We start from the raw sequence: 14,655 nt of genomic DNA, 5'->3' as shown, positions 1-14,655 counted from the left end.
ATTTTAAACAATCAAAAATCAGAATTTTTAATACCCTCCCCAAATCCTAAATAGTTGAGAATTATCTCAGTTTAAATCTAACCCAAACAAAATTAAACACTTCCATTGAGTAGGATACATAGAAACCACAGAGGATTTCCCCTGTGGGTTTCTGAAACTGTAACTCTTCATGGAAGTAGAAAGTCTCTTCTTTCTCCCACAGAGCAGCTGGTGGTTTTGAACTGCAGATCTTGCAGTTAGCAGCTCAATGCATAACCACTATGCCACCAGTGTGCTTTTACCATTGTAGTGATAATAATTTACTGCTCTCTGGCCACAACTTATTCATTATTCTGAAAGTTCAGAATATAAATGTGCATGTCTGAACATAATATTTAATATCTAAAGCATACTAAAAATTATAATATCTGTTAGGTTAATCCGATGAGAAGACCAACAACCTGAAGCTTTTTATATCTTCTTCACAGTTTTCTTAACAGAAAGAATCAATGAGAGGCTGTAAAAGTTTAGCAGGAAAAATAAAATCCCATTTGCTACATAAACACAAATTTCAAAATAAATCTGAGTAACAAATTGTTTTTATTGGTTTGGGGACAAAATGCAGTCAAAACAAGTCTTTGAACTTTGAACAGTAATCCTAATATTCAATTGTAAATCATTTGCATTGTATAATATACACTTGTATGGCTCATTCCTTATACTTGTCAAGTGGGATACCCAATTTCTTTAGGTGGGAAGTGCTTTTTGGAAAAATTTTGAAAATAAGGAACAACCACCAAACAAACAACACACCAAAACCCCCACATCAACAGGAAATGATAACCTAATAGATGCAATTCAGTCTTCTCTCTAATGAGCCTTGATTTTAACCCAAGGTCAAACCTGAACATCATCCTTTCAGCTGAATAAATATTTGGAATGTCTTTTACAAGTTCCTCTGAGTAATCTCTCTGCTCCTATAAAATGGCTTTTTACTAAATTGAAACGTGATGTTATGTTTTCTGCTTGCTTACTATTGTGCTAATGGGTAAGCTATTATTGAGGAAGTTGGGTCTTCCATCTCTCAGTACCCCTTGGCAATCCCATGGGAGAAGGTTTTTCCAGACCTTCAATGAGAAGAAAAGCTTTGCCTCGTCTTACAAAATGATGATTTTTCTCATTTTCTAAACCATGTAAGTCTTACAACTACACAGTCATGCTAGGAAATGGAATTCAACTGAAGATATTATTAAATTATTTCCCTTGGGAAGTGAAGTTAGCATAGAGATCTCCTGTTCAATTGGAATGTCCTTGGTTGAATGTGATGCTGTATTTCCAGAGAGAACTAGGCTAGCAGCTCTGTTACAGCCTCAGCTTCTCTAGAAAGTCATACCCCAGTACTCGACCAAATCAGTACTTGACATAATTGGGTTTCAATGCGCAGTGTTAAGAAAATTTTGCATCTGCGCTCGAACAAAACATCTGAAGCTGACGCCTGACACACGTAATTTTGTAAACAAAAGCAGTTCGTGTTTCGGTCATTCAGTTTTAGTTGGCGTTGTTAGTACGCGTTAAGCCTTTTGCAGCTGTGTTCAAAGCGGTTTGCTATAATTTTCTTAGTTTTTGTAGCTTTTGTACTATTTTTAGATTTAAAAACTTCGGTTCAAAGAAACACTTTTTGGAAAGAATCATCATGATAAGGAACTGGTTAACCGTGTTATCGATATTGTTAATGATAATTTAGCAAACCCTTTAAGAAAACATTAAAGAAACGCCAACAGCAGACCACATTAGACAGATCTATCTGTCTGTCTGTCTATCTATCTATCTGTTTATTTATTTATTTATTTATCTATTTATTTATTTATTTATTTATTTATTTATTTATTTATTTATTTATTTTTAGAGAAAGCCAGCCAGGTCCTAGTGAAAAAAGGCAAAGAAGGGGGAAAAGTCCAGAAAAGCAGCTACCAGTTGATTTCATGGAAGGGGATTCCCCTTCCACACAATGACCTTCTCTCCAGCCCTCCTCTCTACATCCGTGTCCACAGATCCAGATCCCCATCAGTCTCAAGGTATGGGCCATAGTGTAGTTGTTAAAAACTTTTTAAATATTGTGTTTCTTATTTAAATTATATTATTTAACTCTGAACCTATTTACTTTGAAGTTTCTGTGTAATGTTTATATAATAAGGCAAGGTTAAGGTAAAAACTGGGTGGTCGGGAACGGATGAATCCATTGTCAGTTACTTCTATGGGAAAACTTGATTCGGAACTGGACTGCATCGCATCTCAACGCTCCTTCTTGAGGGGCTTAGCGTCAAGGTCTGGGCTCTACTGTAGACCCTAACAAGGAAGCATGGTCCACTTTGCTAGAGTCTCCCAGGTTGAACACCTGGCACTTCTGCTTATCATCCATGGGCACCTTCTTATCGCCTAAGGGTTTCTGAACTGCCTGGATCCTCAATAGTTTTCTTAATCAATGGTGCTGGACCTGAAATTTCCTAAGATGGTGATATGCCTGCTCTTTGTCTGGTGGTAGGCTTTTAGCCTGAATGCATGAACTTCCTCTATCCTGATCTGGCAATCAGGAAGAAATAGGGTTAAAAGGAAGCAAGATGATTGGCAGATCTTTGAGAATAAAAACCAATCCTAAAAATCAGTTGAACTTTACTTTAACTAGATAACTTCTAGGAATCCAATCGCATTGTATTTATATCTATGAATTTTGTTTAGTATGTAAACACAAACACAAATACCACCTAGAGAGCACAGACGCACTGAATTCATTAGCAGATACATTCTAGTAAATCTGTTCTCGTTCCATTGGATAGTAACCTTTAGGAAAACTCAGTATGAAGAAGAAAGCTCTCAATTGGCAAAGTATAAATCATGGTCCCTTGAAGATTATCTTCAGAAAATGGTTATGATCACATTATCCAGTTCACATACACACTTATCAATGTATGGGTGGAAGAAACATAAAATGTAATATAAGCTCAAGAGAGAGATGAATAGAAATTTAATTAGGCTTATAAAGCAAACAAAAATTTCTCAAATTAAGATTCATAGTCATTCAAGAGTTGTTGGTACTTGTAACTACGATATCATGTTTAGAATACTAATTCACATCAAGAACAGTATCCTCACTATTAATTCCCACAATTGATAACTTACCTGCCAAAATTTTTTTGAACTGACTAAACCATAAGTCACAGTGGTCTTCACTTAAATTAATAAGATCAATTGTAGAATCCTTCAATTTATTTTGTTCCTTTTTCAAACACACGAAGAGTGTGATTCCTAATAAAGTACCAAGTTGCTGTTGGGAAGAGCAGCGTCGCTTCAGTTTCACGGAGAAGATGTCTTTCAGTTCAATAAACTCTTCTTTCTGGAGCAAGTCAATCTTGGGATCACCTAAAGAGAAATTAAAAGTCCAGTCACAACCAGTGTGCAAGGACAATAGTGACCCCCCCCCAAGTCTTCTATCAATGGCAGTTGTACTAATTGCTCCTAAGTCAGTCTCTGGCTGAGATGGGTAACTGAGAAAATTAAAATTGGATCTATCTCTCTAAGGTCTAGGAATAGATAGAATAATTGAGAACAAACACCTGCTATGCAAGTCTGGGAACATTCAGAACCTGTGGATCCTCAATGCATGAAAAATGTCAAGAACATCAGCAAAGCAGCATTTCACTCCAAACAAAATCCTGCAGGAGGCTACCTTGTCAGTAATAGGACTGACTAGAGGAGCAGACGCATTTGAGAAGTTCACGAAAGAAGTGAATTGAAGAGAGCCAATCAAGGAAAGGAATTGTGTATTCCAGGTAAAATGAAGTTATTGTGAGCAGAAAACATTAATTCCTGCTCTCCTAGAAAGAATACTCTACCAGAATCCTACCCTGGTATGTCTTTTCTTCTTAGTAACAGTGAGATTTTATTGGTTAACCTTACCCACAGATCAAATAAAGAATTGCTGTTGGTAGGAACCATTTCAAATGACCCTGAAAGGAGACATACCTTATACTTTAAAAAAGGACTCCCAAAACCTCTGCTCTATCTAATATGGGCAAAGCTTCTTTACCTTCTAAATTCCCAAATCCTAGCAAAAATCCATTCACCTGCATCAAGTTCCAGACAGGACTATAAAAGTCCCCCATTATTCCAGGATGACAGCCAACCCTCAATTTTCCAGTTGTCAGGCCTATTACTACTTCACTGCACTGGCCAGGAGTAAGCAGGTAGCAACCAGTTCAAAGTCCAGGTTTTCCAGGCCTTTGGAAGCCCATCACCAAGCCTATTTTCTAAGATCCTCAAGGGTAGCTTTGAACTGCCAACTTTTTAACTATGAGTTGAGTGATTTAACCTATGGCAACTAAAAACAACAAGCAAAAGAGCATTGTCACCTGAGGGAGAACAGCCCTACGATGGTTCCAGCCAACTGCTGGAGATGGACTGCAAGCCACAATGCACGGAGCAAACTCCTGGCTGCAGCTGTGGTCTCCTTGAATCGAGGAGTTGAGAGGCTGGGAAAGACAGGATGCCTAGTTCACAGAGCAAATTATGGAAGATGGGGGGCTGTACACAGAAAAGACTGGGGGCCTGAAAAAAGGCTGCTTTGTTTGGGAAAGAACTGCTTAAAAGGATTGGGGGGAAAATACTCAGAGGTTACACATAGCCAAAAATAGCCTCCTGTGTTCCCACTAAATGCATGGACCATTAGCACGAGTACTCAGCAGGGCACTGTTTCAGTAGTGAGCGGACTAAATGCTGCCCGGGTCCCCCCTAGCGACTCTTGAAGGACGTCTCCTAAGGATGAAACTGTTTCCAAGTAACGTAGCTGAATCACAGAACAAAGCTCAAGAATATTTATAGAAGTACAAAAATATCCAGCAAACTAACAAAAATTCATGAGACTTCTCATCCAATCAAAATTCATCAGACAAACAAAGAAGCAGAAAAATATGACACATCTAAGAATAATATTTGCTCATAGAAATATATAGAAATGACACCCATGATATACTGGTCAAATAACTCTGAGAGCAGAGACGTATCCGCACCATCCTTAGCTTTTGAACATGTACAACGACAGCTTCAACTTCCAGTGGGCTTTGGAAGCTCCTCTCTGCCACCTCAGGGAGTCGCGTAGCCTCTCCAAACCATTTGGTAAAGTATCACCTCTGTACCCTGATTGCTCATAAATTCTATTGAGGAATGTTCTCGATGCTTTTGGTGGTAGGCCAAGGTGAACCCAAAGTCCTCTTTCCAGTGTGTTCTCTTTCTGTAAGCTCACTTCTGGGATCTACGAATCAGTATCACCAGAGGATCAAGTCAACAAACTTTTCTTTCTTTGTGTACTGAATATTTTTCTTGTGGCTTAAAGAAGTCATTACTATTAATATACCACCACTTAGGCAAATTGACCGAAACTACTGTATCATTTACAAACCAAAATACTCCTCCTGCTTTGATGCACTGAAGTACTCACTCTGCGCCGTTTCTGTGAGCATGACTCCGTTAGCTTACCTTAGTAAGATGGCCTCTGCTCAAACACTTTTGTTTGTGTGGATTATGTCTACCAACATTTGTTGTATTAGAAATTAAAGCAGAGACATCTTTGAGGCACAAGAATACGAAGTATGTATTTTCAGTAGCTCTCAGGGTTGTGATGTCATGACAAACCACATTGTTTGTGGAAACACCACTGCATTCTCAGAAAACAATGAGAACGAAACAGAACAACCTCCTAGTAATATTATGAAGGCAGTTTTGATCTCACTGAACACTGAAAGGGAGCCACAGTTTGAAAATGCAGTTTGTGCAATCTGAGCATCTATTTTTTTTCTAACATCATGGAGCTATGTCCATTTACATAATTAGCATCTCAATGGAATATCATTTTTACACACAAAATTGTCACAGTGAGAGATCTTCCAATTTGGCCCCCAACTTTCATCCATATTCGAAAGTAACGCTATTTGAGAAGCCTAACATATTGCTCGGAGTGTATTTGAGTTCCTCAGGCAGTCCTCATTCTTTTGGGGAAGGTTGTACTGAAACTAGAGGCTGACCAGCATCCTGTACATTCAAGTAAAACAAACACAGTTACAAAAGATCTTCAGAAATATATTTGTACCCGGTTAGCTGATTACCAGATATTTCTCACTGTTGATGAGGTAGGCATGTACCTTTAGGATATTTGGGAGGGGCCAGGGAGTCCTGATGATGTAGTGGTTGCATTGGGCTCTGAGCCACATGGTTGGTCGTTCAAAACCACCAGCAGCTCCGAGGGAAAAAGACTGGGCTTCTTCTCCCATAAACAATTATAGTCTCAGAAACCCACAGGGGGCCGCTATGAGTCAGCATTGATTCCATGGCGGTGAGGAGACCTTACACTTCCCCCGACTCTCAAGATGGAAGCAATTCATGTTGGTGGAATAATTCACAGATGGACAGGGATAATGGCTATAGAACATGACGACTACAATCTATGGTCCTGAATTATCCATTGTCAAAGGTTTTTGTATTTTTTATGTTGTGTTTTAACAATAAAAAATATTCTTAATGGAAGAAAACACACAACATACAAAATATAAAAGTCCTGACAAATTGTTGTCCCGTGGTATGTAAGGGGCTGATGGTAAATGGTGCTCTATGAGGTTTAAAGAGAGTTGCCTCCCACACCAAAGGCGCCGCTCAGTGTCTGCATGCAGGTAAGTTGTAGCACTTCACCTGCCTCAAAGGATATTGTGTCCTGGGTTATGTTTGTGAATAGCTACCTTCCATCAATCAAGCAATTTGTTAACATGAACATCTTTTCGTTTATTTAACTTTCATTTGCATTCTTAAGAGATTTGCCTCTAAGAATGATTTTCCTTCTTTCTATTATTTCTTATTAGTTTATAGAAGTCCTTCAAATATTCTTGAAATTAGTCCCTTATTGGGTATCTTGTAATTAATTTCATCAACAATAAAATGATATTGATTATGACATTTTGTCACATATAATGTTTTGTTGGGTTGTTTTTTTTAATGTAGCGGAACATAAAACAAATGGAAACTCCAAAAGAGAGAGATTATAGATGAAAGAAGATCTATGCAGGGGAAAAAATACTCAAAGAGTGAAATAGACTTCTCTTTTCACTTTTCATTTGAACTTCTGTGATATAATCTGATTTTCTTTCTTTTATGATGTATGTCCTTTACTTTGGTAATAGTTTAATAATTATCCCAATTTAAAGCCTCTCAAAATTTTGGAACTTAAATGATACTAATCCAGCAACAAAGAATCCCCAGTGGTGCTGTGCATTATGTGTTGGTCTGCTAAATACAAGGGTGGTAGTTCAAACCCACCACCTGCTCTTTGTGAGAAATATGAGGCTATTTGTTCCTGAACAGATTTACCATAGGAAACTGTATGTAGGGTCTCAGGGAGTTAGAATCAACCCAATGTCAGTGGGCTTTTTGGACACCAGTATCAAATGTAGTCATGAAAACTGGAGGAATTTCCTGACGCAGCGTAATAATACTTACCATCATCCTTACTATTCTCAGTAAAGTATGTCACGTTACTCACTCGCCCACTGCGTGAAGTAGATTCCAACTCACAGGCATGCTATAGGAGAGGGCAGAACTGCCCCTGGGAGGCTCTGAGACTGTAATGCAATGGGAGCAGAAAGCCTCATCTTCCACCCATGGCTATGTAACAGGAGAATGTAAAGAAATGGGATAAAATACCTTCATTGGTAGCAGGAGGGAAGAGAGCGAATGAAATGTTTACCATTTATAGGTGATACAGATTTGCAAAATCCAAAGCAATCAACTTAAAATCCTTAGCACTCGTGAGAGCACCTGCCAGGGTGGTTCCGACGGTTCGGTGAGAGGGTTGAGGTACTTAGTTTATTGTGCCAACCTGGCCAATAAACACATGTGGGGTTAATTGAAGGGCAGAGGGATAAATGGCTCAGTGAGCCTTCCCTTTGGAGATCTCTGGTCTCTTGCTTTGTGATGGTCGCACCAGGGTGCGGCTGCCTTAGCCAGTTCCTGGCTTCAGCTGGCAAGGCTCACTTCCTGCAAGACATCCCCAAGGATAAAGCTCATGGACCTACCCTGATGCAGCCCTGGGTACTGGAGAAGCTGTGTGGAGACCCCTGCCAGTGCTGAGATGCTTACACTTTCACTGACTCAGCTTTCTTCCTGCAGTAGGCATCATTGAGTCTGCTTTGCGAGATGGAGGAGGACCTTGTGGATTGGTGTTGGACATATGGGTTAATGGGTTAATGTTGGACTTGTGGGCTTGGTCGGCACTGAGTTAGGATGTTTTCTTGATGTGCACTTAACCTGCATATAATACTCTCTCTTGTACATGAGTTTCTGTGGATTTGTTTCTCTAAAGTACCCAGACTAACATATTACTGTGAATTTTCCCCCCACCTATGAGAGTTTGTAAACCAACTACTTCATGCCTTTAATGCTAGCAACAGGCTGGTGGTTTGAGTTCAGTCACTTAGGGTTCAGAAGAAATGAAATGCCTTCTGAATGAGCAACCCATGAAACGTCTCTGGGGCACAGTTCTACCTGGACACTCCCTGGTCACCATGCAGTAGAGCTGACGTCAGAAAGGTGCCAACACCCAAGAAGAAAGCATCATGAAGATAAAGAGATCCCATGACAATTTAGTATGTGGGCATAAACATAGTCAACATGATGCTGGACCCGTCTGGGTGGAGATCCAGCATCCAGTAGCTGGAGACTTACTAAGATTACACGGTATCGATGTCAGTAGTCGCAGCATCCCAAACTACTTCCATAATGCAACTCCACTCAGAATCTCAGTGGGGACTAAGGGTTGTCCCTGAAGGAACAAGAAGTCTGATCAGATGATTTTCCAATGAGCTGGAAATAGTAAATATACGACCTCAACTAAAAACAAGTACATCAATGAAGGAAAGTACATGCCCTTAAGAGGTAATAAATCTGGTATCGGGCTCAAGTGAGAAGGCTTTGAAAATGATGATGGCAACATCTGTGCAAATGTGCTTGACACACTGGATGAATGTATGGATTGTGATAAGAGATGTAAGAGCCCCCATTAAAAGTAGTTTTTTTTAAAAAGACCTAATGTCTTTTGAAACTATAATAATGAACACATCTAGAAAAGGGAAAATGAACGAGCTAAACAGTAACTTAAAATACAGTTTAAAATTCACTAAGGTAATTATGGCAACACCTGAACTTACTGAGAAATAATCCACAAACAGTGATCGATAATTGGCTGATATTTCAGGGAATGCAGGAAAAGAATGGGAAACAGAACCAAGCCCCACCTCAATCATCTACTCCAGAATATTTTTAGATTAAAAAAAGTTATATCACCATACAGCGGAAAAACTTTTCCTAGCCCTGACAATGAAAGCAGACAAATATGAATTGCAATATTTAACATAAAAATGTATTTTATGCCTTTAAAGTCCTCAAGACTCATAAATAGAAGTCACAAGCAAAGGCCAAATAGACCAAAATATTTACAATATGTGACAGCTAGAATCTCTTTAATTAAGAAAAGAAGCACTCTAATGGAAAAGTACATAAAAGACACAAGCAAGCATTTCACAAAAGAAGGAATGCAAATTGACCAATGAACATATGAAAAAGTTCAACCTAATTAGTAATCAAAGAAATGCAAATTAAAGCAACAAGATACCATTTTTTTGCCTTTTAGATTGGCACCAGATCAAAACTAGTTCCCAGTGTTGGCGAGGGTTGGGGGAAGCAGTTGCAGTGCTGGTGGGAATGCAAAAATGTAACTGCTGGAGAACTGGAGTTGAAAATATGTATCAAAAGATTTCTAAATGTTAATTGCAGCAGTATTTACACCAGCAAAGCATGTGACACACTATTCATCCTTTTCAATGGGGGCACAGCTAAATAAATTATAGTTTTCTTTTACAGCCCTCCAGTGAGGAAATCAGATCTCGCTCTCTGATCTGGACAGAGTTCCAGATGCTGAGGCAAGAAGAAGGTGAATAAAAGCAAACTGCATAATAAGCTAAGTGAAGGGGTTGATTACACTTTCATTAAAAAAGGAAGAAAAACTCACTGGGAAGCACATAGAAAACGTAATAATTATTCTTAAAAATCATACATGAGGTAGGGAAATGAGATTATTTTTTCTTATAAACCTCCATATTTTACCTTTCTATAGTCAGCATTATACTTTATAATTTCTAAAATGAAGAAATGGGTGGGGGAAGGGCCAACTTTAAAACATACCTATTTTGAATCAAGAGTTTACTTCCAGGAAATTTTCCTATGAAATTAAGTAATATGCACACTCTAGATAAAAGTATGCTTATCCAAACATAATTTGAGTAAGAACTTGTGAATACGCTAAACATTCATTAATAGAGCATTGATCTTGTAAAATACCATTCCACTATTGAACTGTAGAACCTTAACTGTGAACATGCTCAACACGGGGCAGCCTATTGCCATCACTGCCATGTATGTGCCTATTGAAGACAGGATGTTATGTAATTTCCAACATATTGGGTTTGTCTACATTAATTCTGACGTAATGTGTGATCTATTGCTCATTTAGGCAATATTGACAGTATTAACCATTCTCATTGCATGAGTATATCTGTCCAGTTCTCTCCACTTACACACGATTTTTAATGTGTTTCCTAAAAGGTTTGAAGATGTAAAAAAGTTTTAAGGAAAAGGTTTACCTCATTCTGACTATTGTCTTCAGAAATAAAATTTGGTCTAATTCTTTGAATTGTAATTCAACGTGGTTTGACATAAAAGATTGGTGTCATCTAAATATCATTTAATCCACCATCAGATTAGGTCTTGCTGTGCTATGTCTTTGCTTTTATGTCTGCAGTTCTCAAGATATGAGCAGGGGACCAGCTGCCTTTGTAGTACAGCAAGGTCTTGGCCTGCTGGGTAGGAAGGGGCCACCTTGGCCAGTTGTAGAAAGTCACTGGAGCCAACCTCCAATCCAGGTCCTAGAGCTCCTCAGAGAGGAGAAGCTGGACGGTTAAGAAGGTCATTGCTCCTCTCCCGCCTTCACTCAGAATGCGCAAATATCTATGAGAAGCAGGATTGCAATAGAAAAAAAGACAAGCAAAGGGATACATCATATTAAGAAAGAACAAGTTGAGCAATTGTGTACACCCTTTGTAGCATGGCCTTAAAAGTGAGTCCGACTCTATTACTTCCTTGAGTGAATCAGAAAAACTCTGCCTTTGATTCATTAATAAGTTGATTTCTAGATTTAAAGGTGTTTGGAGAAAACTTAGAAGTCTTCGTATTTTGGTTTAAATGTTCACCCACAAGGGAACTTGCTTTGATTCCCAAACGCCAACTACTTTAATGATAGTACAAGTGGTTTCTGGCACCAATAAAAACTTTAATAACTTTATGTAAAAGTCCCATTACATGCACAACTTAATACATACATTTTTTTCAAAGGCATTAAACAGACAAACGTGTTTGGGGCTTATATTTTATGTAACATATTAATTTGATCCAAACATAAAAAATGCAACTTTATTGATGAAAACTATTAAATATAGTTTTATTCATAAATGGAAATGTTTAATTTGATATTTGGTGAAAGATTAGATAAAATATGGACACATATAGATGCTTTTTTCAGGTTTTAAAAATTAGATCCTTATAGATGATATATAAAGTCTCTTTGTAGCATGTGGTTGATTTGAAATCTATTGGCTCATTAGTATCATAGTGGTTATAGCTAGATGTTTCAGAACATTAACTGTCCTCTCACATTACGTAGAGATACTGGGAACCATCTGCTCTAGCAAAGGATTAAGTATGTCTACTGGCTATCATGCTATTTATTTAATTCAGCACTCCCTTTCTATTATTGTATTTTCTTGGGTGGAAAAGTCGATTTAATTGCAAGGAATAAAGATAGCCTCTCCTGGCAGGTTACCCTGTCACCATGAGAGCAAAGCATGACTGCTTAAAGGAGGTTATCGTGAAGGGATGGATTGAATTTGTACCCCTGAAAAGGTGATATAAATCTTAACCTCTCTGCCTGCGGTCACGATGCTGCTTTTGCTATGTTAATTAGGCAACGTTAGTGTAGAGTAAATTTTGAGTCCATCTCTTTGAGATATAAAAGAGATTAAACAATTCAGCCAAGGAAAGCTAGGGTAAAATAGATGCCCGGATGTAAGAAGATCTTTAAGGAACCAGAGAATAGAGGCATGAGAGACCAGGACCTTCCTCCAGGCCTGACAGAGAGAAAACGTTCCCCTAGAGCTGGCTCTCTGAATTCAGGCTTCTGGCCTCCTGAAACTGGAAGAAAATAGATATGTTTGTTAAAGCCTCCAAAACCAAATTCATTGTCATGGAGTAGTGTGGCCTCCTAGCAAGCCTATAGCACAGGGTAGAACTGCCCCTGTGAGTTTCTGAAACTGTAACTCTTTGTGGGAGTAGAAAGCTCTGCCCTGTCTTTCACCTGAAGAGCAGTTAGTGGTTTTGAACTGTGGACCTTGCAGTTAGCAGCACACGGAGTAACCACTACATCTCCAGAGCCTCCACTTGTGGTATTGCTATTTTAGCAGCACTAAGATAACTAAGACAGAACTTGGTACTGGAAGTGGTGACACTCTTAACACCTGAAGTAGGGAAGTTTGGGGATGGAGTCATGGGTAGAGTTTAGACAAAAATCAAGACGCCTCGTCCTAAAAGCCTTGATTGCCTTAAGAAGATGGGTGGCAGAAGGAGGGCCTTAAAGGGAGATTCTGATACAAGCTCAGAGGAAAGCGAGAAGAACAGCAGAGAAAAGATCTACTTCCTTGGAGAATGCACAAGACACCACACCAGAACGGGACTCTGAGCGAATCTGGTGGAAGGGCGATGCTTTTCATGCCTGGCAAAGAATGAGTCTGAAGTACTCCTATGTCCACGTGTTTGGTGGAAAGTCGCTTTTGTCAGTAAGGAACTTGGGAAGCTTCCTGCGGACATTTCTAAGCAAACGCTTCAAGAGGCTACATTACTTCCCCGGACACTTATCGTTGCGATCTCTGGTGGCATTGCTGGGTCAGAGTCTGGGCTGCTAGCTGCAAGGTTGGCGGTTTAAAGCCACTACCCTGGGCTGCTACCCCAAAAGAGGATGAGCCGCTCTGTTCGCACAGACTGGCGGCTTCAGAAATCCTATATACGTTCCCGATGAGCAAGAATGCACTCCACATGGGTGGTTTCTTCACAGTGCAATGCGAGAGAAAGGACATTATCTTACAAATGAACTGGGTAAAGATTTGGAATATTCTGTTGTACAAACAAAGGACGTATGTCCTGAAATTTCCACCAAGGACTTAGCTACCCAAATACTTTATTAACAAAATTAAACCCCTGTCTGAAATGCGCACCATAACAGGAAACCCTTCTGCTTAGACTGAAGAAGACAGAGAGAGAACTCTGGGAAACTAATGCGTTCTGCCTCTTGGCCTCCTACAGGCAAGAAGGAAACAGGTCAAAAATGGACCATCCCTGGAGCGCACAGAAATCAGCAGAACTACTGGAAGGAAAACGGGGAGAAGAGGTTTCTTCTTTTCAACGGGTGCAACCAGAGTCCGTTGGATCTCAAATGGTGAGGGCACAGCCTCCTGTTTCAAGAATTGGATCTTTTCCAATTTGAATAGAGTATAAGGCTGTCATGAAGTTGTACCTGGGGCATGGGGCTGCCACTCAAGCTAAGGGATGCCACCCAAGGAGCAGAACGGAAACTGTAGGAGTCAGGAGGTGGGGCCATCACTCAGACTAGCAGGATGAAGCTGCCTAAAGCAGAGGGAGCAGAATGGCCATCCGAGAGGGCATGGGAAGCAGAGGCCTCTACCCGAATCCAGAGGGCGTGGCCAGCACTCAGAGTGTAAGGCCTTCAGTCAGATGGTCACAGAAAAGAGAGGATTGATTTCAAGTCTTGAAAGTAATGCAATTTGTTTGGCTGGTCTTGGGATTTGACTGGTGCCGGTTATTCTTCTTTCCCTTGTGTTCCACCTTGTGTTTATTCCACCATTGTTCTTCAAAACAGGAAACTCGAAATCCGGATTCCACAGGTACACAGAGACTTTTGCCCCAGTATGGACTCTATAGAATAAAATCTCACCAACATCTGATTTAGATGATTCAGAAGATGAGATTTGCAACTTGACGTTGATTTGAGACTCTGAGGATGAAGTGATGAACTGAGTGTGATCTGCATGTGGCACGTACATGAATTTGGGGGGTGGGGGTGGCAGAGGCTAGAATGCTACACACTCAACTATGTCTCCCAAAAATACGTGTCGTAAATCCTAACTTCCAAACCTGTGGTTAGAATCCTGTTTTTGAACGTGTGGTCGCTGTTATGCTAACGGAGCAGGATTGATGTACATTTCATCTTGATTGGTGTACAGTCTATTTTGAGATATAAAAGAGATTAAGCAATTGAACAGAGGCAAGAGGGTGAGATAGATGGCAAGAGACATGGAGAGCTCCAAGGGACCAGAAAGCAGAAGCGGAAGAGACCAAGGACCTTCCTCCAGAGCCAAGACTGACAGAAACATGCCCCTGGAGCTGGCTTCCTGAATTCGGACGTCTAGCCTCCTAGGCTGTGGGAAAAGAGATTTGTTTTTTTAAAGCTTCCCCTGGTGG

At 39.8% G+C, this 14,655-nt stretch overlaps 1 protein-coding gene across 1 annotated transcript in view; it reads right to left on the bottom strand.

The window, feature by feature from the left end:
- CERKL (CERK like autophagy regulator) overlaps positions 1-14,655 on the bottom strand; it is a 135,295-nt gene that overhangs the window by 67,219 nt on the left and 53,421 nt on the right. Inside the window, exon 2 of the mRNA XM_075529078.1 lies at positions 3,157-3,396. Within this exon, the coding sequence (XP_075385193.1) occupies positions 3,157-3,396 (240 nt within the window). The remainder of the gene's footprint in view (positions 1-3,156; positions 3,397-14,655) is intronic.

The sequence above is a fragment of the Tenrec ecaudatus genome, chromosome 13, assembly GCF_050624435.1.
Source record: "Tenrec ecaudatus isolate mTenEca1 chromosome 13, mTenEca1.hap1, whole genome shotgun sequence".
NCBI classification, from domain to species: Eukaryota; Metazoa; Chordata; class Mammalia; order Afrosoricida; family Tenrecidae; genus Tenrec; species Tenrec ecaudatus.
The sequence above is the reverse complement of the archived record's forward strand: the minus strand, read 5'-3'. Positions and strand labels throughout refer to the sequence as shown.